Here is a 22,548-nt window from a genome sequence, read left to right as displayed (position 1 = left end):
GTAAACTGATACAGCCACTATGGAGAACAGTATGGAGGGTCCTTAAAAAACTAAAAATAGTACTATGATTTTTTTTTTTTTAATGTTCTTCCAGAGGAATAAATTTCATTCCCATGGGAATAGGGAATAGGATGAAGAGGTCATTATGCTCTTCTTCTGCTAGATGTCTGTGCTGAGGAGGGATGAATAATATATGTAAATTTCCCTGCCTGACTTTCTTTTGTTTGAAAACTGCTGGCTTACTACCTCCATCTAGTTGGGAGGAAGTGGCTCTTTTGGTTAGGGATTCACCTGGGCCTTTGTCCCTTACTCTCCGTAGGGAGAGGCTGATTAGATATGGTGATCCAGCCATGATCCCAGCCCACAGGGCCACTCATAAAACATTCCTGAAACAGATGGCCCCGAATTTCTGTGCAAGTGCTCAACTCAGGACTACCCCTACCCTTTCTTTCTACTTCCAGACAAATGGATGGAAGCAATGTGGCTATTAGCCGAACGTTTGTGGTACCGAGTGTAAAGGGAATAAAGCTATACATTTGAACATTTCTGTTCCCTGGTATCCTGCAATTTCTGCCCCACTGTAATGAAAAGAAGCCAAGAGAGGTCTGGCCCAGAGAAGGCACTCACCACTTATTTGGATGGATCCCCAAACTAATAGAATAGATGGGGAGTGGCGAGGGGAAGCAGCAAGGTGAGGGGGAAGTTGACTAGCAAAGGGGATTAACATCCAAGAACTCCAGATGCACCATGAGCTCTTCGTAAGTGATTTTATTTATTCTCAAAAGACAATCCTGCGGAGCCTGTTTTAGGATCCCCATTTGGAAGATGAGAAAACTAAGCCTCAGAGAGATTAAATAATGACAGTTAACACTTCTTAGTCACTTTAGTATGTGCCAGGCACTGTGCTAAGCCCTTCATATGACCCCATTTAACAACCCCCGGAGTTTATGTTAGTGCTACCTGCAGTTGTTACATTTGGGAAAGTCAAGGCTTCGGGAGGTGAAGTGTCTGAGCGACTTTTGTCATTAACTGGCAGCCCGTGATTCATACTCAGCCCTAACTTCAAGGCCCCAATGATCAGTCGATGGTCCACACTGCTTATTGCTACTTTCCCAAGATCACACGGGTTGTAAATATGGGAGACAAGGTTTGAACAGGGTCTGATCCACACAAAGCACATTGTTTTCCACACCCACAAGCCCTGAGTGACAGAGCTGGGACAGGTATCCAGACCTTCCCTGTCCTGGTCTGCCTTTGTGTAACAGCAGCTGCCTTCTTAGAAAAGGCAAAAGGCTGGGCAAGTCTGAAAAAAAGTTGCTGAGGGGAGAGAGGCAGGGGGAGGGTGGGAGGTTGAGAGAGAGAGAAAAGAGGTGCTATTTTTGACAGCATCAGCCTCTTAAAAGAAAGCAACATACAATTTGTGTATCAGCGGGAGAACGCAGTGCTTGGGCAGGCAAATCACAGCCCGCGCTGGGCTGCTGTTCTCGCTGCGGTCAAGGCCATTCGTTTCCTGTGGGGTTCATCTCCCCACATCCATCCTTGTCACCTTGCTCTCTCCACATTCCTTCTCTCTCTCCTTAATGTGTTGCTCTGCTGTTTACGAGCTTCTCCACCAGGCATGGTAAAAACGGAGCCCTAACAGGAATAAGCGCGCGTTTGTCTTTGGGACGCCGCCAGGATCCTCCAAAATAAATCTTGCACCGTGGAGCTCCAGCCTAGCCCAGTGCTTCAGGAACGAGTGCTTTGGCTGTGGAGTGCAAATGGACCTGGTGTCTCATTTCCCCTGATGCTTTCAGGATGCCACCTTACAAGTTGACAGAGGCAGTTTATGCCTCTGTTAGCGCGGAGGTGGAGGTGTGGAAGAAAGGAGGGTTTGGGAATCAGGGTTTGTAGTTAAGCCCTGTCCCACAAGTCACTTTGAGAACCTGGGCAAAACATCACCTCTCTGAATCTTAGCCTCCTCACCTGTGAAGGAAAATGATAATGCCTAAATCAAAAGATGAGAGAAGGATGACTGCTTGGACATTGCTAGGGTGCTGAATGCATTCGTTTCGTATGTATTGATTTCATACCTCGCAGTAGGTACACAGTAGGTATGAAATGAGTGCACAACTCCTCCCCCTCCTCCCCCGCCTGGACACTTATGGTAAAGTCAGTCTAAAGTGGTCTGCGTTTCACTGTTGAACTCCATCAAAAGCTCTGCAGAGTTTCTGGAAGCATAAAACGCTTTAGGGGTGTTTTTGTTTCAGTCTGTCATGGGCAGGTAGGGAAGCCTAACAAGCAATGAGTGTGCCCCTTTCTGCTGTTAGGCAGAGGGTAATGACGTCAGCCTGTGATGTGACCCTGCCCCTTGCACTGTGTGCCTCCCACATGCAAAGAGTGCAGAAGGGAGGAAGGATTCCCTAGGGATTCAGGCAGTGTAGGCAGCGGGCCACCTCCCTTCGTGGAGCCTCGCTTTTCTTATTTGTATATGGATTGGCTGGGACTAAGTTGCGTGTAGGTGTCGGGGGGAGGATAAATGATCTTCTTCCTCCAAATAATCATCCCTTCCTGATAGTTTCCCTCCTTACGTCCACGCTTGCCTCACGTGGTTGGGAAGATCCCGACCTGGGATCAGGTGGGCTGGGTTGAAAATCCAGCTCTCCAGTTTCCACACCAGGTCACCCTGGGCAAGTTCCATAACCTCTCTCTGCCTCAGTTTCCTGAATTGTACAATTAAGGTGAAAGCAATATTACCTTCCCAGGGTCGTTGTTAGGATTACATAAGCTAGTGCGCATCACATACTTCAGAGGAGTGCCTGGGATGAGTCAGTGCTTGAGAAATGTTAACAATAGGTCTTGGCATCACCACTAAAAGGCTAAATCACGCCCCCATCCCCCGCCTGGGCGTGTGCACTGGGCTGCTGCGCCAGTCTCCTAGCAGGCTTTCTTGGTACTCTCTCTGAGCCATCCCACGTGTCCTGACCCGAGAAGCTTCTGTATTGATGCAGCCGTCCTCTGGCAAACCTCCAGTCTCTTTTCAAACACACACATACACACAGGCACACACACACACTTTCTGCTTGCCTCTTTGTCCCTCCCTTCTTTTTTTCTCTCTCCCTTTTTATCCACTGATTCCCTCCCTCTCTTTCTTTCTCTCCAGCTCTTCTGAGGATACAGGCGAATCCAGCCTCTCTGCTTGGAGACCTTTGTCTCTGATCAGGCCCGACCTGGGTCACAGAGTTCAGGGGGTTACCATGACAACAAGCATCCCTGGCTACCCATCAGGAGGCAAGGACCAATTGAAAGGGACTGTCATTTCCCTGGGACATACTGCATTTATTCTCAGCAGTGGGCCCTGCACCAGTACCATACTATGGGAAGAGGGTGGGAGAGAGGGAGAGAAAGAAATATCAGGTTTTTTTTTTTTTTTTTAGTGTGTTCTCTGTGGGGGAGGATCACAAGTTGTTCTCAGAGAGACATTTTATTTCTAATGCAGCCAGTGTAGGGGGCTGAGGGTGGGGCTCATGTGTATTTCTGATGAACACAGTTGGTTTCACAAAGAAGAAAAAAATAAGTTATTTGGCTCAAAAGTGGCTTTCTGGTAGGTCTAATGGGAGGAGGATGGGGTGGAGAATTAACATTAATGAGTACCCTCTGTGACAAGCACTTTATGTTATTTCATCAAAACTCAGAGCAACTGCAGTGAATTGTTATTACTCCAATTTTACAGAAGAGAAAACAGAGGCTCATAAAGTTATAGTGACTCAGGAAGCTAAGTCAAACTGCTGGTAAAGTAATGGCCCTTGACCTTGAATTGAGGCGGTTTGACTCCAAGGATCGCGGTTTTGACACTCTTCAATGCAGTTTCCCCGCCATTCTCCCATTATATTAATCTTCCTTTTCTTTCCAAGCCACTGCTTCCTCAGAAAACATGTACATCTCCTTTCCCTGACCTCTAACCTTGCCTCCCAAAGTGGACTGCTGTCCACCTCTAACAGAACCACCTAGGGGACTTGTGGAAATTGCACATTTCTGGACCCTACCTGGACCTGCAGGATGAGGCATCTCAGGAATCAAGAGTCTAGAAAGGGGCATTTTAAACCAGCTTCCCTAGCAGATTTTAATGCATACTAAAACTGGGATATTGTTCTTTTATGGCAATGGATTCAACACCACCAAGACGTCACTTGCTTATTTGTTTCCCAGTTACATTCTGGGTCAGGGTGATTCCCTAAAAGTAGAAAACTCTTCTCAACGGCCTGGAAGGTACAATCATGTCACATGGTCCCAGTATGGAGGTGGGCAGCTAGGACACCCTCAATCCCTGGAAGTGAGACCACTCCCCATAAAACCTTGTGACATTTCTTCCTAAGTCATGGCCTTAACCTCTCTCCTCTTTTTTAGCCAGATGCCAATACAGACGAGTGGTTCTTAGGAGATATTTTCCAGCCTAGGGTTTTGTGAAGGAAGAAAGATATATTCAGTAGGAATGCGATTGAAACTAAACTGTTGATGAGCAATCTTGAGCTTATGTCCAATTAAAAAATAAAATAGATATAGACAAGATACAGTGCAGTAGGAGGAAGGTAAAGGTAATTGGCAGCCGCTATCATTCTTGCGTGTGTGCCAGGAATTCTGTATCCCTCCCATAGGTGCCTTTCTCAATCTTCTAGGTGCCCCAGAGGTGAAGTTGAGGTGGGGACACATCTGCCCATTTTCTGTCCTTGCCTGAATCACTTCGTACCTGAGTGGTTCTGAAGCAGGAGCACAGAAGTCCCAGGAAGCTCCCATGACAGAGTTCTTTCCCAAACTACCAAGTCTTAAAGTAAAGCCTATGACTGATGACAAACATAGAGCCACTTCTTCCATCTGTCCCCATCTCATTATGATCTGTAACCACATTCATTATCGCCTACCAAAATGACCACAATGGCTTTCTAAATGACCTCCCTGCCTGTAAGCCTCCTCTCTTTGGTACTTGTCGCAAACCACTGCCAGGATCATCTTCGGGAGTCTGTCTGACCGTGGTCCCTCCATCAATGGCCTTCAGTGACTTCTACTGACATCAGATAAAAAATACAGAGACTTTTGAAATCCTTTGCACTGTGCCCACAGCCAGTCGCCCTTGCTTATTAACGCATTCTCTAGTTAAGGTGGATTCTTGTTGTTCCTGAAAGCAGGCCCTATGTTTTCCCACCGCTGTGTTTGTTGTTATTCTGTCCCCTCCATCTGGAGTTCCCTCTCCTTACGTCTCATCTATCACAATTTCTTCAGGGCCTAACTTGGATGTTACCTTGGCCTCGAAACTTTTGGAAATCCTCCCATTCAGATGTGGACTGTCCTCTTGAGTGTTCCCGGCTCTCTTAGGGCATTGAGCAGAATAACAGGTATCTGTGTAATACTGCTCATGAGCTGTGCTTGACTGTGCATCATTTAGGGGCTGGGAACGCTTCTCTCTCACCACCGTTCCCTGAAGTGCAGCGCACAGTTCTTTGTGTGGAGAAGATACATGTTTGGAAAGGAATCTGTGAAGCTGCGTGGAAATCCCAGGGAGTGGGTCTTAGACCCTCACCCGCTAAGCTGTAGGAGAAGGCTACACTGTGCTCCTCCCATCACCTTGGCTCACACGTCTGGCATGGATAAGACACGTGACAGAACACAAACACGTCATGATCACAGGGACCAGAGAAGACGCCGCGGAACCACAGTCACAGTTAAAGACCAGACTTTGACCAATGTCCCGATTAGGGTATAACTCTTAGCAAATCCATTAAACTCCTGATAGATGATTTGTGAAGGAGAGTCATTAGTGGAGATTTTAACTCAGGCCCACCTGGTGTGGATTCCTTCTTGAATGGGTAAAACAAGGGTCATGCTCCCTTAGTTAGGAAATTTGAATACATCGTCTCTAACTGAAGGGAGTCTTTATCATAATAAAGAAAAGAGACTTCAGTTCAGACCAGCAGGTACATTGAGTTGGCAACAGAAGGGCCAATAGATCACAGTTAGTGGATTTACCTATTACCTTTCCCTAGTGACCGGCATTGGCTGCGTAGGTCTTTATCCACAACCTCAGGGCTTCGGAAACAAAATTCAGCCCCTCACCCAATCCCAAGCATGCAGTGACGGCCAACAAACAGCATCTGTTTCAAAGAAACACCACCTGTCCAAATGGAAAATCAAGCACTGAACCACCTCGCTTCCTGAGTATTTGTTTCCAGAGCAGAAGAGACAAACACGCCATTCTGTCACTGCCACAGCCTTTTAATGCTCTGTAGGGACAAGCCTGACCTCTGCCAAGTAGACTTGGCAAGTTTTAGAGGAACATTTGGGCCTTAGATATCGGCTGTCTGACCTTCTGGGGCAGAGCTGGGTGATCTGCCTTGGAGGAACCTGGACCTTTTTCCAGGCAGGCTGGAAGGGAGCGAATGTCCCGCGGGTGTGGTCAGGTCTGGCTTTATGGAGAGTGGTGCAGGGGACTGCCAGGGTGGTCCTTTCTGGCTGTGGACACTGGCACTAAGTCTGGAGCACATCTACCTGTGAGGGCAGCCAAAGCCCCCCTTTTCACAGGGCAGAAGAGACGTTTGCAAAGTCTATAGTGTAAAACACTCCTAAAGAGTCTGCAGCTTCGTGAATGACTAGACAGTCTTTGAAAAGGTATTTTCTACGATTCTAAATAATTTGAAGACAACATTGATTTCCTCTGCCATATCCTCTTTAAGCACATTTAAGCCCCTTTTCAATGGGGAACAGAGGTATCACGTCCTACCCCTTTACCCTTCTCCTCATTTTCCACCTCTGTCATGCAGAATGGTTTGCTGGGATCAGATCAGTGAGTCTAAGATTGTTGCATCAGGCACATGTGTCTGTGGCATTTGGCTTGCCGTGACTCTTTGGTGTTTGACCATGACTTGGGGAGTTGGCATCATTTGGGGGCATGTGAGACAGAGACCTGAAGGAAGCCGGGCTGGACTGTGGGTGTGCATGTGTGGTTACTCATATTTTCTGTAACCGTTTTGCAAGGATATGTTTCATGGGACCTCTACACTGCTGGTTGCTAGAATGACTCCTTTTATTGCAGAGATGAGAAGTAGGTGAAGAGGGACTTTCCCAGGCCAGAAACCCAAGGCTCTCTTAGGATGAGCGTTGCTCTTCTGTTTTCGGGTCAGGGAGCCCCATGGCTATCATAAAGGTTGCCAATGGAGAGAAAGGAGCCCTGGGAGAGAGCTGGGGGCATGTGGGCTCCATTTAGGTATTCTTGACTTGCACATCAACCATCAGTGATCTTATCTGGAAGATGTTCCTGTTCATGTCTCTTTCCCTTTCTGTGTCTTTCTCAAAATCAATAAATGGCTTGTTATTTCTCACAGAGATGTAAGCAATAGAATTAGGTGTTTATTTATTATAGAGTTGAACTATTTTCAATATTTACACCAGAAAGAATCTTTGGGCATGCAAAACCTATAAAGGCAGTGTTACTGCTCAAAGACGTGGTGCCTTAAAGAAGAAGGGCATTAAAGTGAGCATTCACTATCACCTTTTGCCTTCAGAGTGGTGAGTGGATGCTCTGGGCTCCAAAAGTCTGCATTTTTAATTTTTGAGTTGACGGTGATTGTTCGCCCAGTTAAATAGGTGCTGGGAACCTGGCATAAGTTCGGTGTCCTGCCTTTAACAGTGTTGTCAGTCATAATGCCCAGCCCAGTGTGAGAGTGAGTACATCCACGGGCTCTGGAGTCAGACTGCCTGGGCTTGAAATCTGGCTCCTTTATTAGCTGTGTCCACCTGGTCAAGTAACTTAATTTTGTGCCTCCGTTTCCTCATCTGTAAAATGGGGATAATGGTACTTCATAGGGAAATTAAGAGGATAATATGAGACACTGCACATAGCACAGCGTGTGGCATGTGGTAGGCAGTCACTCAGTGGTAGCTTTTATTGTAGTGGGAAGTCATTTGAGTCCCAGATGACCGGAGATTTATGTTCACATTACTGAGTTTGTCACCATGTTCCAGGCACCCATGGATAGGGTAGGGTGGTAGAAGTAATGTATTGAGTGGGCAAATCGTGTCACCTTCTGTACCCTTTTTTTTTTTTTTTCAACTTTGCATCCAACTATTTAGATCAAATGATGTCCCTGACTCATAAAGCCTTCAGTAAATTGTAATTCTGCAGCATCATTGGTGTTCCTGGACCTATAAGAACTCATTCTCTACTTTGGGCCTTTCTAGGGTGATGTTCTATAAGTACCGAAAAGTTTCTTTTCTTGCCAAGCACTATTCTCTGAATCCCCTTTGAACTTTGCCTAAACTTGTACAAAGAGTTTTTTAAGTTCTTCCAGACAAAGATGCATGATTAATAAATACCGGGCCATTTGGTTTCCCTTTATTAGGTCACATATAATTATTTTTACACTCCTACAGATATTGTTATTTCCTGATATTTGGGCAATTGCTTACAATTCTTCAATGTATTTTCATTGCTCTTCAAATAAGGACAAAAATCCTTTACAAAATCTGTCTGCATTTCATTATTCTCCAATTGTAGCTTAACTTTTTCTCCTCTTTATTATTACCTGTGCTCCAGGAGTACTTATCTTCTTTTAGTTTATCAACTGTACCATGATTTCTTGCCTTAGAGTCTCTGCACATTCTGTTCCCTCTGCCTGGACTGTTCTCTTCCTCTCCCCTCGCTATACTTAGTTAACTCCTGTTAATATGTCATATTTCATCTTGGAAAAAAAGCATCCTTGGAAAAGTCTTCTCAGCCACATCCCACCTATCCTGCACACCAGTTGGACCTTGTTATCTCTGGGTGTATTTGAGATCTTCTCTGTGTCTTTATTGTTCTGCAGTTTCAGTTGAATCAGCTGCTGATTTTCATCTGTTTGTCCTGCTTGGGACTCATAATTTTTGAATCTGAGTATTTATGTTATCCATAAATTTTGGAAAATTCCCTTCAAATATTACCTCTACTTCATCCTCTCTTGTCTCCATATGGAACTTAAAGAAGATGCACCTGGCATTTTTTCTCTCTCATGTCTCTTAGCCTCTTTGGTATATTTTCTATCTTTTTATCCCTCTGTGTGATATTCTAGGGAATCTTCTCCTATTTTTTTCCAGTGTACTCATTTTCTCTTCAGCTCTGTCTGATTTGCTGTTTAACTCTTCCATTGAGATTTTATATTAATGACTACATTTTTTTTCACTTCTGTAAGTCCTAATTGATACTTTTCCAAATACGTCTTGTCTTTTATGATAGTGTCTTTTTCTTTTAAAAGTATTTTTGATTACTTTTATGTTTTATACTTCTGATTCTTGCTCATGTATGTTGTCACATAATTTATAACTTTCCCTTGCTTAGGGCAGACGCAGAATAATTAGTTTATGCTTTTTACTATGGTTTTGGTTTCCTTTTCTCTTTGTGACCTAGAGATTTCTTAACTTGCATTTAAAAGGCTATTTGTTATATCTTTCTCCAGCATATCTAGGTGTTTAATAGTGGGAGTTTTGTTCTGCCAAATTGCTGGAAGTAGGTGTCCTCTAGGTCCCCTTTTATAGACTATCATAATTGTCATGAACCATTAAACAATAATCATCTGTTTAATGCCTTTCTTCCCTGCAAGAATGTAGTTCCATGGGACAGGGACTATGTATTCCAAATTGTAGCTCCAGCTCCTAGCCTAGTGCCTAGAATGTTGTAGGGATCAATATTATTGGAATAAATGAATGAAGTGGCGGCAGAGGTGGCTCTGGATGTCATGTCAAGATGGGTTAGGAGCCTCTCTCCATCTTTTTACAACCTTTTAAAACACTCTCCCCTTTCCTTGGATGCTACCCTTCCCTAAAGTGATTTAATCACTCTGTAATTGACACAATGTCTTACAGGTGACGTCACCCTGTATTGCTTTCATTTACCTTCTATATAGATTATCCCATTTGAACTTAAAACCACTTTGGACCTAGGAAAGGATGAGATGGTTATCCTCTGTTTATAGATGAGGATACTGAAGGTCGGGAGATATGTCTCACCTTTTGTAAGACAGTCAGTAGTAAATCCCAGAGTTAAATATAGGTGTTTTGACTTTAATTTTACAGGACTCTGCCTTAGCTGTTTGGAATGTATACCAGAGCTTCTTTATGTGAAAATAAAGTCCACTTTGCTTCTTTACTTAAATACCTGTTTCTTGCTAAAGATATCAGCATCTAGGAAAGAATGGGTGCTACCACTCGTTTGGTGCTGTTTCGATTTCCACAGCTAGAATCTCAGGACTCAAACGACTTGATTTTTCATTTGGACCATGTACTTGCTTCTTTGGAGACAAACATTACAAACCACCTTCTGTCAAAGAATCCAGGTTGCTGGAGAGCCCTGTTCGTGGCCTAGTTGGATGTGGAGGTGTCTGGTAAAGGATGGTGTGTTACAGATTACACAACAGAAACACAAGGTTCATCAATGTTTACCACTTGGAGGGGTAAGGCGAGGCGTGGGAAGGGAACACATGGGCAGCGACAGTCAGAGCAAGCTGAGGCCCCCGGGTCAATTTCCAACCTCAGGGCTGAAGGTCTTGGGTGGCTGGAATCTCCCAGGCCCACAGGTGTCTAAGAAGAGACCTCTTGACAGCTCCCACTGTGGCCCTGGAGCCATGTGGCAGGCACAGCAGCTTCCTTTCTGAGGTAGGGAGGGGAGAGGGAGTACCAAGGAAGCAGATCTTGGCTACTTACCTTAGGGCGGACCCCTTGGGCGTCGCAATGCCATAGCCTTTGGAATCCAAGTTACCTCCCACTTTCATGGTGTCACAGGGTTTCCGCTGCTCAATATATTCATTCATGGTGGACTCTAGAAGGTAGGCGTATTTGCCTTTGGATTTCCTTACTCGGATCATCCCCTCCTCTGTGGTCCGCACGAACACGGATGGTTCTGCTGACTTCATGTACGTCCACATCTTCTCAAACACGGCGATTTTAGACCTCTGGCAGGGGACAGGAACGAAGCTGGAATTAAGCGCTGGCTGTGCGTGGCACGGAGGTCGGCCCACACGCAATAATGAAGAGCCAAGTGTGGCTTGATCACACATTCATGAGCGAGATTAGCTCAGGAAGAAACAAATTATCAGTGATTGCAAAATAAGAGGCTCTAATTAGTACCAGTAGGCTTCAAAGTACAAATATCTTGCAAATACAGAATGAATAGGAGAACTCAGGATCTTTTAATTACTGCTGAATAGTTACCGTCCTCTGAAATATGGGGAGAGTTAAGAAACTGGGGCTCTGTCTGACTTTTCAAGACATCAGAGGACCTATCTGTTGTTCAGTAAGGTCATATTCACAAAGCCCTGAAGAAGCGGAGAGCTGACGATAGGTGGAGTCTGATTTCATCGTTAAAGGACAACACGAAAGAATTTCTAATAGATCATAGGTGCCAAGTTCCAGTCATCCCGTATTGCAAGACTGGCCCTCAGAATGCAAATTGTTGTCTGATAAAGTTAATAACTTGGGACTTAATACTGTCTTCTGCTTACATTTCAAAAGCCTCTACATCCAGCCAAGCTGCTTTCCTCATTTCCTCCTGAACTCATTTTGGGCCTTCCTTCCTTCGTGACTTTGCCTCCTTTGTTCACTCCCCTGGATATGTTGGTTCCCTCCAGCCACATCCTACTCATCATCTCACAGATCAGAACAAATCCTGTGTATTCTGAGACTGTCTCGGTTCCAAGGACAGTAGCTCTCAGACTCTAGTGGGCACCAGAATCATGTATGGAGACTGTAAATATGCAGACCCCCTGGCTCTAAACCTAGAGATTCTGATTCAGTAGGTGTTGGGTGGAGCCTAGAATAAATCTTTTTCACAAGCTCCCTAGGTGATTCATCTGTATGGTCCGTGTGGCCCTCACTTTAGAAGGAGTATTGTGAGGATTGATGTTCCTCTAGGACACATTGTCCAGGCACCCACTGGATGTCCAGGCTAGACTTTTAGGATTGAGAACCATTCATACTTGGACTTAGGTCTCAAGTTTGTGAACACTACCTGAGGGTAGGGGACGTCTTCCCTTCTGTGGGTCCTGCACAGAGTCTAACCTTGCATCTGTCTAGTAGGTTCTTAGTTAGGGCCCATGGTCTAGGACCTCAAATCCACCCTCTCACATGTGATGCTCTTCCTAAAAAGCATCCTTTCCCCAACAGGTAGATGTATTTTAGGGCTACTGGTATCTGGCTTTTGAAAATGCTTTGTAAATGGACAAGTGTTAAACACATGTAAGGGACTATTTTTTTAAAGATAGTTACTACTAGAGTTAGGCCACCTATGTAATCTAGTGGTTGATATATAGATTACAGATTCCTTTAGTATAAAATTATCATTATACATGCAATATGTCATTATTCTTTGCACACAATATCAGGTTTATTTTGTTGATATCAACAAGAGTTGGCAAAATATTGATATACAGTTAGCTTGTTGTTTGAGCCAATAAAGATATTTAGACCCAGGAAAACTCTAGGTCTCAAGGAAAAATGAATGTAGATCGTTACTGAGAATGTCAGGGAAGCGTTTGGTAGAGTGAATTGTAAGATAGTCTATAATTAGATAAACGAGATGATTTGTTTCACTAGATGGTTTACAATCTGGAAAGGACACTGGCCTGGGGGTGAGGAACCCTGCGTGCTAGTCTTGGTTCTATTGCTAACTTTCCTCATTTGTTCTATAAGGAGTTTGGACATGGTAACCTTTACGTTCCTAGCTAGCTTGAAATATTTGGTTCTTTACATGAATATTTATCATTCAAGCAACAATGTCCAGGTGAGGAAAAAAAAAAAAAAAAAGAAAGGAGAAAAGGGAGGGAGGATTTCAAAGTTAGGAAAAGAAATATCCGGGACCAATCATAGCATCTACAACGTATTGAATATTCTCTCACAGGAAACAGGGAAATAGATAAATTCAGCTGTGACCAGATTTGCGGATCATCTTCCAGGCACAAAACCAGTAAGACACGCAGCAGGGCAATTGCAAGATGCAATGTGACCTGACAGCATGGTCACAGCGGGGGAACACTGGGCTGCTGACAGGCAGAGCTGCAGAGCGCTCTGGGCAACAGTATGCAGGAAATTAATATGTCCCCTCAGCCTCACCCCAGTGCCCCCAACGCCGAGGCTGCGCTCACAGTCGCTCAGGGTAGAACTATCAGGAAAATCTCATCTCCAGGAATGCAAAGGCCAGGCGAGTGGCAGGGAGGATTGGAAACAGGCTTGGGGTATTTGTTCTTGGATCTCTCCTCTCATCCGCAGCTCCCACAGCCCTTCACACATCTTAATTAAACTGTCGGTGGAGGATTAAGTGACTCTGGGTTGGGGCTGCCGAGAAGCTCTGGGCTGCCACGGGGATGAGAAGCCAGACTGTTCAGAGGTAGAATTCTTGTTGCCCTACTCCCTCCTTCTGCCTTATGGGGGTGGTAGGTGACCTTGTCTCCCCACCCACCAAGGTCCTGGTGGGATAATTCTCAAGGTCAGCGTCACAGAGATGGAAGGGCTCACAGGACACATCGGGTCAGCAGCACTCTTTTTTTTTTTTACAGGTGAAGAAACCGAGGCCCACAATGTGGCAATGAACTGTCCAAGTCATGTAGCTTGTTAGTGGCAGAGCCAGGAGGAGTAAAACCTCATCTCCTGATTGCACCCCTAGTACCTTTACACTGCAACTAGCTGTCTCCCTCATTTTATGCTTTATGTTTTACTGGCTGCAGGACTCTGGGCAAGTAACATAACCTTTCTGAGCCTCAGTATTTCTCTCCTGACAATGGCGATAATATGTACTCACTGCACAGTGTTGCCATGGAGATTATATGAGAATAGAACACTTTAAAGAGGTAAAGTGCATACCCCAATGCCTGGCACATAGTAGGTGTTCCATAAGTGGTGCAATTACTACTAATAATTATGACTTTTCTTCCGGTGTGACTTTAGGGTAGAAATGCCCAATACATGTTTGGCTTGGTACCAGTTTCCCTTCCTATATACATGGCAGACATTGATAGCAATTAAAGAATTCTTTCATACTGAGCCCAATGTGACCTCAGAATCCCTCTTAACATAGAACTCCAGGCAAGCACTCCTGAGCAATCAGAGTGAACTATTGATACAACCTATTTGCCTAGTCTAATGAAGTAAGCCTGGCTAGGGCACAGAGCTTGTCGAATATGCACTGCCTTGGTTCTAAATGCCTAGCACAGTGTTCTGGACAAGAGATAGTAATATGTCTATTTCTGTAGTTATTAACAGAACGTGGAAGTCTTAAGTCTTAGCTGTGCCTCTGAATTAGCTAGGACGTACACATTTTCTTCTTTGGACCTCACTTTCCCCAACTACAAGAGTGGAGGGTTAGACTGGATTTGTCTATGGGCCCTTCTAGTAACTTGAGCGATCTTTAAAAAAAAAATTATTAATGACACCATCCATTAGGACAGTGTGGTTCAGTGCAAGAATACTTGGGTCGGAATGAGGAAATTCAGATTTTGTACCCCTCCCGGACACTTGCATCATGAATTCCCTGCATCTCAATTTCTTGCCCGCAACGTGGACACACAATCCCTGTTCTACCTTAGGTCACAGGTGAAACATAAAGGAGACCATGGATGGGAAGGGGCTTTGGGGGCTGTAACATGTGAATGTACCGGGGTGGAGATCATGGGTATATAATGAGTGGACAGATTGGGTGGTTCCCCAACTGCATCAGCAGGGCCTGGGGCATAGAACTGGCTTTATGGACAAATATCAGGCATCTCCTTCACGCTCTGGTTGCAGGCTAAAGATGTCAGAGAATCGTAACAAGATTACAAGTGGTTTTTCTACTAACTGGTTGGGTTAGCCTAAGCAAGTCATGTTTCTTTCTAAAATGAAGACTCTGACCAAGTGACCCCTAAGTTACCTTCTTGCTCCAATATGTTGAAAATGAATGATTTTAGTCTTGGAACCTCCATCAGCCATGGTTAGGGCTTTGGTCCCTCTTCTGCCTGTCATGCAGAACGCAGAGCCCACGATCAGGAGGCTGAGCACAGCACCCTGTGGGTTCACTCAGAGTCTGGGGTGTGCTCCATGAAGTTGCAGTGAGAACCCAGTGGGTCCGCATAGGATCCCCACCCTCTTGCCAGAGGCAACGCAGAGGCTAGCTCTGTATTCTCCTCCTCCTCCTTATTGGCTGTGTGACCTTGGGCAATTACTTTTACCTCTCTGAGCTTCCTTTGCAAAATGGGGATAACAAATCCCCAACTCGCCTCTGATGAGAGGATGAAATAAGTCATGAAATGTGTGCTTCTTAGCACAGGACCCAGTTCATAATATGTGCTGAGGAAGTGGTAGCAATTGTTTATTATTTGTATTTGATTAATATATGGTAACTCCCTGTGCTAAACATTTCCAAAGTCCAGGGAACTACAGGTTTTCTTGCTTTGGGGCATTTGTTCAAGTTGTTCCTTTTGCCTAGAATGTAATTAGCCTACGCTGATCTAACTTGATTTCATGATGTCTAGAGATGTTTACAGGTCTATCCTTTGTGGCCATAATCCCTCTCTACCCCTCCTTCAAGGTGGCTCTCAATTGCCTACACCCCCCCGAAGCCCTAATGGGAAATGGAGCCCCCATTCATTGTTCTTTGTTTCCTTGTATTTTAGATGTCCATCTCTTTTCATCTCATAATGACTCTTGGAGGTCGACATTATTTTCCTCATTTTGCCTCTAGCCACAAGACATCTCCACCACCTCCACTCCCACTTCACATTTTCTGTATCTCCTGGCACTATTTAATAGACCGCCTATTCCAGTCATTACTTCCCATATAACATCTCCTTATTCATCAGAGTCTCCAAGGAGGGGACACAAAGGGCATCAGGTTGGGACCTTGTTCCTCGCTGCTCCTAATCAATTACTAATAAGGCTGAAGGTGCTTATAGGAGCAGGAAGGGAATTATATGTCATATCCTTTGCAGCCCGCAGAGAACTTGGCACAGAGTGGTATACATAAGGGGTCTAATTCAATGCAAGAGCTTTGAAGTTTCCACGAATGCAGAAATGGAGGTTTCTCAGGGATCCGTAGAAAGCTCAGTTTCCCTGACTTACGCTCAGTTAAGCAGTTGCCTATAATCTCATGCTAATGAGAAGGATATTTTACTGACAGTAGTGGTTCCCTTTTGTGGAAGTGCCCTGGGACAAGGGATATCCCTACCCTGAAGAACTCCTTCGTGGATCCCGCTTCTAGGGTCCCGTAAGCGATTTCTGTCTGCTTCGCTAGGTCCTCGGCACTCTCAATGGGAGATACCATCCTCTCCACGGTCAGGAAGGCGGCCAGGTTGGCTGTGTAGGAGGAGATGATGATCAAGGTGAAGAACCACCAGACGCCGCCAACGATGCGGCCGGACAGGGACCTGCAGCCCAAAGGGAAGAGGTGTCAGAAGCACAGACATCAATTACAGAAGACTGTGGGGAGCGGCCGAGGGCCAGCCCCAGCCCATCAGCAGAGCTGTCAAGCCTTCTTGCACCCTTCTCTTCTGTCAGCAGGGTGTGAGAATCCAAACGTCAGAGTCTCCTGTGCATTTTCCTTCCTTACTGTGGATAAGGACCTGTGGGGTTGCCATCCTTCATGGGTGAGACTGCCCTGCAGGTACATCTTCACACTCACTCTCACACATACATACACATCGAGACACGAGACACATGCCAACAAAGACACAGATATGTCAACACTTGCCCGCAAAAATCACAAACATGTATAAACATCCCGTTACAAGCAGTTACATGTATGCCAAATGTATGTGCGTACATATATAAATGCAATGCATTTACACATATGCTGCACACATTTGATCATGTCCAGAAATGTTTCCAGACTGCCTTCTCGCCACTGCCCTCCTGGTTGGCAAAGGCTGCCAAAATGATGGATTAGAAGGAAGGGAAGGGAGAACATTTTGGAAATAAAGACAACACTAGCACTCCGTCCAGCCACCTTGGGGAATGTCACTGTTGAGTGCAGGCACGGTTCTCCTCATCATAGAGAAAGAGAATTTGGCTGAAATAAAAGACAAAGGATATTCTGATCTGGATCAAAATGGCAAATATGACAATCATATGTGAGACAAGAAACTTATCCTTGATTTTAGGGTCCTGTTCTCTCTTATGCCCAAAACTGTGAAGAGAAACATGACCAGCCAAGAGTTCCACTGTGATTGTTTGGATTTGGCTAGGAGATTTCAAGTCCAGGGCTTCCCAAGATGTTACCAATGATGTAGATGTTATATGGGGTGATTTTACGTGGTGGTTAGACATGGCATCGAGCCATACTCAATCAGATAGTGATAAAGTTATTTGCATTCCATTCCTCCTTCCATGCTGCTCAGTTTATTAAGGAAGTGTCATCCTGGAGCCGCTGTGCCCTTAAGCCCTTTATAACAGGTGCTCCGACAGCCTCAAGCTCAGAGGTGACAACGCTTAACTAGAACCTCATGCTTAACATCGAGAGCAATCACCAATCCAAACCGTGAGTTTTATGGATAAAGAAATTCAAGAGTCCCAGATCATACTGACTTGGGAGCAACACCCAGGCCTGCTGGCTTGCTTGATTGTTGAGACCTTGTCAGCCCTCTGTGTGTTATTCCCATGTTCCTGTCTGTTCTACTTTGTTTCGGTTTCTGAGAGACTCCTTTTCACTTCAGGCAGACAGTGCTCACCCCAAGAAATCCAACGAATACTTGTTATTGCTTGCTATATAGAAAACACTGTTCCTAGATGCTTCACAGGAAGAGGGAAATAAGAGGAGACTTGTTCAAAGGAATGAGAGCAGGAGAGTGCAACAAAATGATGTCCTTTGAAGAACAGCTTCAGGAAGAGGGGAGACTCTACAGGAAGAAAAGGCTTGGAGAGATATGTTCACTGAAGGACTGATGTGAGGCTTGTGCCTTGTGACCTGAGTGAGGTGCATTTGGCAGAAGTTGCAGGAAACATGCTATCTAAATAGGAGGAAGATATTTTTGATGGGCAGGGTAGTACAACAATGGCTATCCTGGGGATGAGAGTGTCCCTATTTCTGAAGATGTTCAAGTGATAAACTATTTATAGAGATGTTGTACTTGGTGCCTACCCTTGGTCCTCCAGGGTGCTAAGTGCTGGGGACACAACAATAAGCCAGACAGAGGAAAGGCCAAGCATCACATGGGACCAGAGACCAACTGCTTCCTCTTACACTCCTCCCATCTCTGAGACTGTGTGATTGGAAATCGTAAGTAAGTAGACCAGGATGTGTGGCTTCCATTGGACAGTCAAGCAAGATGAGGTACATAGAGGCAAAATCATTCTCCCAGTGCCCCAGGACTAATACACAGTTATACTCAAGATCACACCAGTCTTCTGATAACTAGTCCAGTGCTCTATTCACCTTAAGAGACAGCAGATACAGGTGTCCAGGCCCGTGTGAAGATGCTGCTTCTTTTCCAATTCTGGATGATCACAGGGGCATCTGAACCGGACTTCTTGCCTCCATTCAACCCCCCTACCCCCCATCCTCCCACTCCTCTGTCTAATCAGTTCTCGACAAGGGAGCCTGCATGATCTTTTGGAAAACATTGGTTACATCTTGTTTCTTCATTGCTTAAAACCCATCAAAGCCCTCCTCTTACACTTGGAATAAAATTCAACTCCTTGGCCCGCTCTCCGGTGCTGTCCCACAGTGTGGATTCTGTAACTCTGGTCACTCTGGAATTTGTTTGATCCTTCATACTCAAAAGGCTCTCACCCTTATCACATGCTGCTCTTTCCCGTGATCAATCCATCAACCCTATTCATCCTTCAGACCTTATCCTAGTCATCACTCTTTCAGCATTCAAGCACATGACTCTCAGAGCCCCGTGCAGCTCACATTGCAGCTGATGTCTGACATCTATTTGTGTGATTGACTGTCAGGTGTACCCCTAGACCACACGCACTGGAGAGTAAGGGAACCTTATAGCTCTTTTGTGCCGTGTTGGATCTCTAGCACCCAGCACGGAGTTAGCCTCAATAACAAGTGAGTGCACAGATGCCACCTCTTTTAGAACCTGATGGCTACCCTCACATTAGATTCTAGAGCCCAGGAATACTTTTCAGGGCCAGGAGAATTCTAACCTGCTATGGTTCAGGATGTCTGGAGTCATGGTTTCAAACTATGTGTTCAGGATGGCAACATTATGTGAACCGAGAGACCCAGCTAAAGTATCCTAACTTGGGGATCATCTGGTGAAGCTCAAAGGCCTCCCAAGAAAGGTCCAGGCTTATGGGTCCTTTTTCCTGTTCTTTAATGAATATTTATCTGCTGGACGTTGAGAGGAGCTTACCCTGCACAGTATTCCCTACACCCCCGCCTACGTAATGAAGATAGCAAAGAAAAATTCTTCTGCTTCACAGCCAGCAGAGTAACTGTCGTTGTGGAATAAATGGAGGGCTGGGGAATAGGCTCTTCGAAATGGGACATGATTGCAATGTTTCATTTGTATTCAATTTGTAGTATGGAACTTGAGTGTGAGTGAACCCCCTCCTTCAGTTCCGACCTGGCACAGGCAAAGCTGGGCCTCTACCTAAGAACTCTGTATTTTCCCAGCTCCATCCCAGGGGCAGCCCTTCACTTACAGCCCCATAACCTTGGCAAGCTGCCTGTCTAGCTGGGCCTCAGTCTTCTACTTCTGTTTAATGGGTGAGACTAACCCTACTTCATGGTGAGAAACCAAAACTTTCAGAACTAGAAAAACTCTTAGTCCATTCTTTTCCTTTAATGGATACAAGCTATCGAAACTAAAATGGTAGAGGGGAAAGTACTTTGAAAAGTGCTGTTGAAACAGAAGACATTATTTTTGTGATGATGATGATTCCCCCAGGGAGTCACAAGGCAAAGCATCACTTTTCTTCGTAGGGATGGCACAGCTGTAATCTGAACCCCTTAAAGGTCTGCCTAGTCACCTGAATTTTATTAGTCTCATAACTTGGCATAGCTCTTCCCCAAACTCCCTAGGTGATCAAGGAAGCACCACTTTTCTTCATAGGGATGGCACAGCTGTAATCTGAACCCCTTAAAGGTCTGCCTAGTCACCTGAATTTTATTAGTCTCATAACTTGGCATAGCTCTTCCCCAAACTCCCTAGGTGATCAAGGAAACCCTTATGTTCCTCCAGAATTGGCCACAATTTATGTGGCTTGTTGGACCTTTATCATACTTGAACTTGATTCGTAGCTCTGTGAAGTGGATGGGAGAGGGACAAATGCCCCCATGTGGCAGATGAAAGAACTGCAGGTAAGAGGTGTAAAGGGACTTGCCCAGGGTCACACAGTGAGGCACTGGCAGAGCTGGGACTAGGACCCAGGACTTCGTATTTCCTGTCCAGCACTCCAGCCACTGCAGAGCATTCCTTCTTTCACCAACTTCTGATTCGTCTGTAGATGGACATGGACTTCCTCACCCCATGATGGTTCATGATGTTGGATCACAGCCAACACTCACCTTTCTTTATTTTATTTTATTTTTTGACTTTGGGACTATTTTGATTGATTGATCAATTGATTTTTATTGAAGTATATAGTTGATTTACAATGTTGTATTAATTTCTGCTGTACAGCAAAGTGATTCAGTTATACATATATATACATTCTTTTTTTATATTCTTTCCCATTATGGTTTATCACAGGATACTGAATATAGTTCCCTGTGCTATACAGTAGGACCTTGCTGCTTATCCATTCCATATACAATAGCTTACATCTGCTAACCCCAACTTCCCACTCCATCCCTCCCCCAACACCCTCCCTGTTGGCAACCACAAGTCTGTTCTCTATGTCCGTGAGTCTTTTTCTCTTTCATAGATAGGTTCATTTGTGTCATAGTTTAGATTCCACATATAAGTGGTATCATATGGTATTTGTCTTTCTCTTTCTGACTTACTTAGTATGATCATCTCTAGTTGCATCCATGTTGCTGCAAATGGCATTATTTCATTCCTTTTTATGGCTGAGTAATATTCCATTGTATATATGTGCCACATCTTCTTTATCCATTCGTCTGTCGATGGACATTTAGGTTGTTTCCATGTTTTGGCTATTGTGGATCGTGCTGCTGTGAACATAGAGGTGCATGTATCTTTTTGGATTAGAGTTTTGTCTGGATATATGCCCAGGAATACTCACCTTTTGTAATGCTCCCTGGAACCTTTGGGATCTGCACAAAGCAGTCTAGCCATCAGCATCTCCACAGAATTAGAAACCTGTTTGCATTTGTTTTTCATTGCTGAATAACAAATCACCACAAGTTTAGTGACTTCTAACAGCACTCATTCATTATCTCCTAGTTGTGTAGGTCAGAAGTCTGGGTGAGGGTGTCTAGATGCTCTGCTCAGGGTCCCACCAGGCTGAAATCAAGGTGTTGTTTGGGGCTGTGGTTCTCATGTGGAGCTCAGGGTCTTCTTTCAGGCTCGCTGGTTGTTTGCAGAATTCATCTCCTTGTGGTTGTGGGAACGAGGTCGTCTTTTCTTTGTGGGCTGTCAGCCAGGCGCTGGCTTCAGCTCCCAGAAGCCGCCTGCGTTCTTTACCATGGGCCCCCGCCACCTTCAAGCAAGACAGACTGTGGCAAATCCCTCTCATTCTTTGAATTTTTCTGACTTCCACTAGCTGGAGAAAACGCTCTGCTTTTAAAGGGCTCATCGGATTGGGTGACGTCCACCTGGATAATCTGAAAGTCAGCTGGCTTGGGACTTTAACTACATCTGTAAAATCTCTTTACAGGAGTACCTAGGTTAGTGTTTGGATTACCAAGAGACAGGAATCTTTAGAATTGCATACACCATACTGATCATTCATTCAGTTTACAAGCATTGCTTGTATGGCAGGCACTGTTGGGCACAGGGGAGGTAAAAGTGAATACACCACAGCCTTTCCCTTCCAGGGAGAACGTGGGAAGGCGGTGGGCAAACATGGGCTTTGGTGGTCAGACACCTGATTCTCTGTAAGGTACTGTGTCTGGAGCGTAACGATCACTCAGTAAAGCCATTATCACCATGTTATATCCATATCATAAACAGTCATTATAATACTATGTTAATTACGTGACAAGTAAGAAAGCAGCACTAAGGGAACACAGAAGGGCTTACTAGTTACTCTGTTGGCAGAGGGGTGGGGAAAAGTTACCGGAGGAGGAGAAACTTGTGCTAGGTTTTGAAGTATGAGTAGGAGACTGCCAAGCAGAACAGGTGCAGGGGTGGGAGGAAGCAAGATGGATAGAAATAAAGAGGAGAAGGTGAGTGGGATATCACCTCCTCTGTAAACTTCCCCACCTTTGCCAGCAGAGCACCAAGCAGCCCCTTCTGTATTCCCGTTACACCACGATCATTCTGCTCTTAGGATTCTAACCACGTTGTTGTGATGATTTAAGATGTCACTATGATTATCTATGGTATTTATTAACATTGATGGTGATGGGTTGAACTAAAACAGAGCCCACAGAAATTGGGAGAAGCAGGCTGATGAAAGAGGTGAAGACATCAAAGTGATAGGATTTGGCGATCCACGGGAGCAGAG

The 22,548-nt window shown here is 44.9% G+C and overlaps 1 protein-coding gene across 6 annotated transcripts in view; it reads right to left on the bottom strand.

The window, feature by feature from the left end:
- The window catches only part of GRIA1 (glutamate ionotropic receptor AMPA type subunit 1), a 306,492-nt gene that overhangs the window by 29,461 nt on the left and 254,483 nt on the right, over positions 1 to 22,548 (bottom strand). For 4 of the 6 annotated variants that reach the window (XM_059917554.1, XM_059917549.1, XM_059917555.1 and 1 more), the window contains 2 exons: positions 16,190 to 16,388; positions 10,702 to 10,949 (listed from right to left, as the gene is read on the bottom strand). In XM_059917554.1, coding sequence (XP_059773537.1) covers positions 10,702 to 10,949; positions 16,190 to 16,388 — 447 coding nt within the window. Of the gene's footprint in view, positions 1 to 10,432; positions 10,649 to 10,701; positions 10,950 to 16,189; positions 16,389 to 22,548 lie in introns of those variants that run through there. The other 2 variants (XM_059917553.1, XM_059917551.1) reach the window with 2 other exon arrangements.

The sequence above is a fragment of the Balaenoptera ricei genome, chromosome 3 (genome assembly GCF_028023285.1).
Source record: "Balaenoptera ricei isolate mBalRic1 chromosome 3, mBalRic1.hap2, whole genome shotgun sequence".
NCBI classification, from domain to species: domain Eukaryota; kingdom Metazoa; phylum Chordata; class Mammalia; order Artiodactyla; family Balaenopteridae; genus Balaenoptera; species Balaenoptera ricei.
This window is presented reverse-complemented; position numbering and strand designations above follow the sequence as displayed.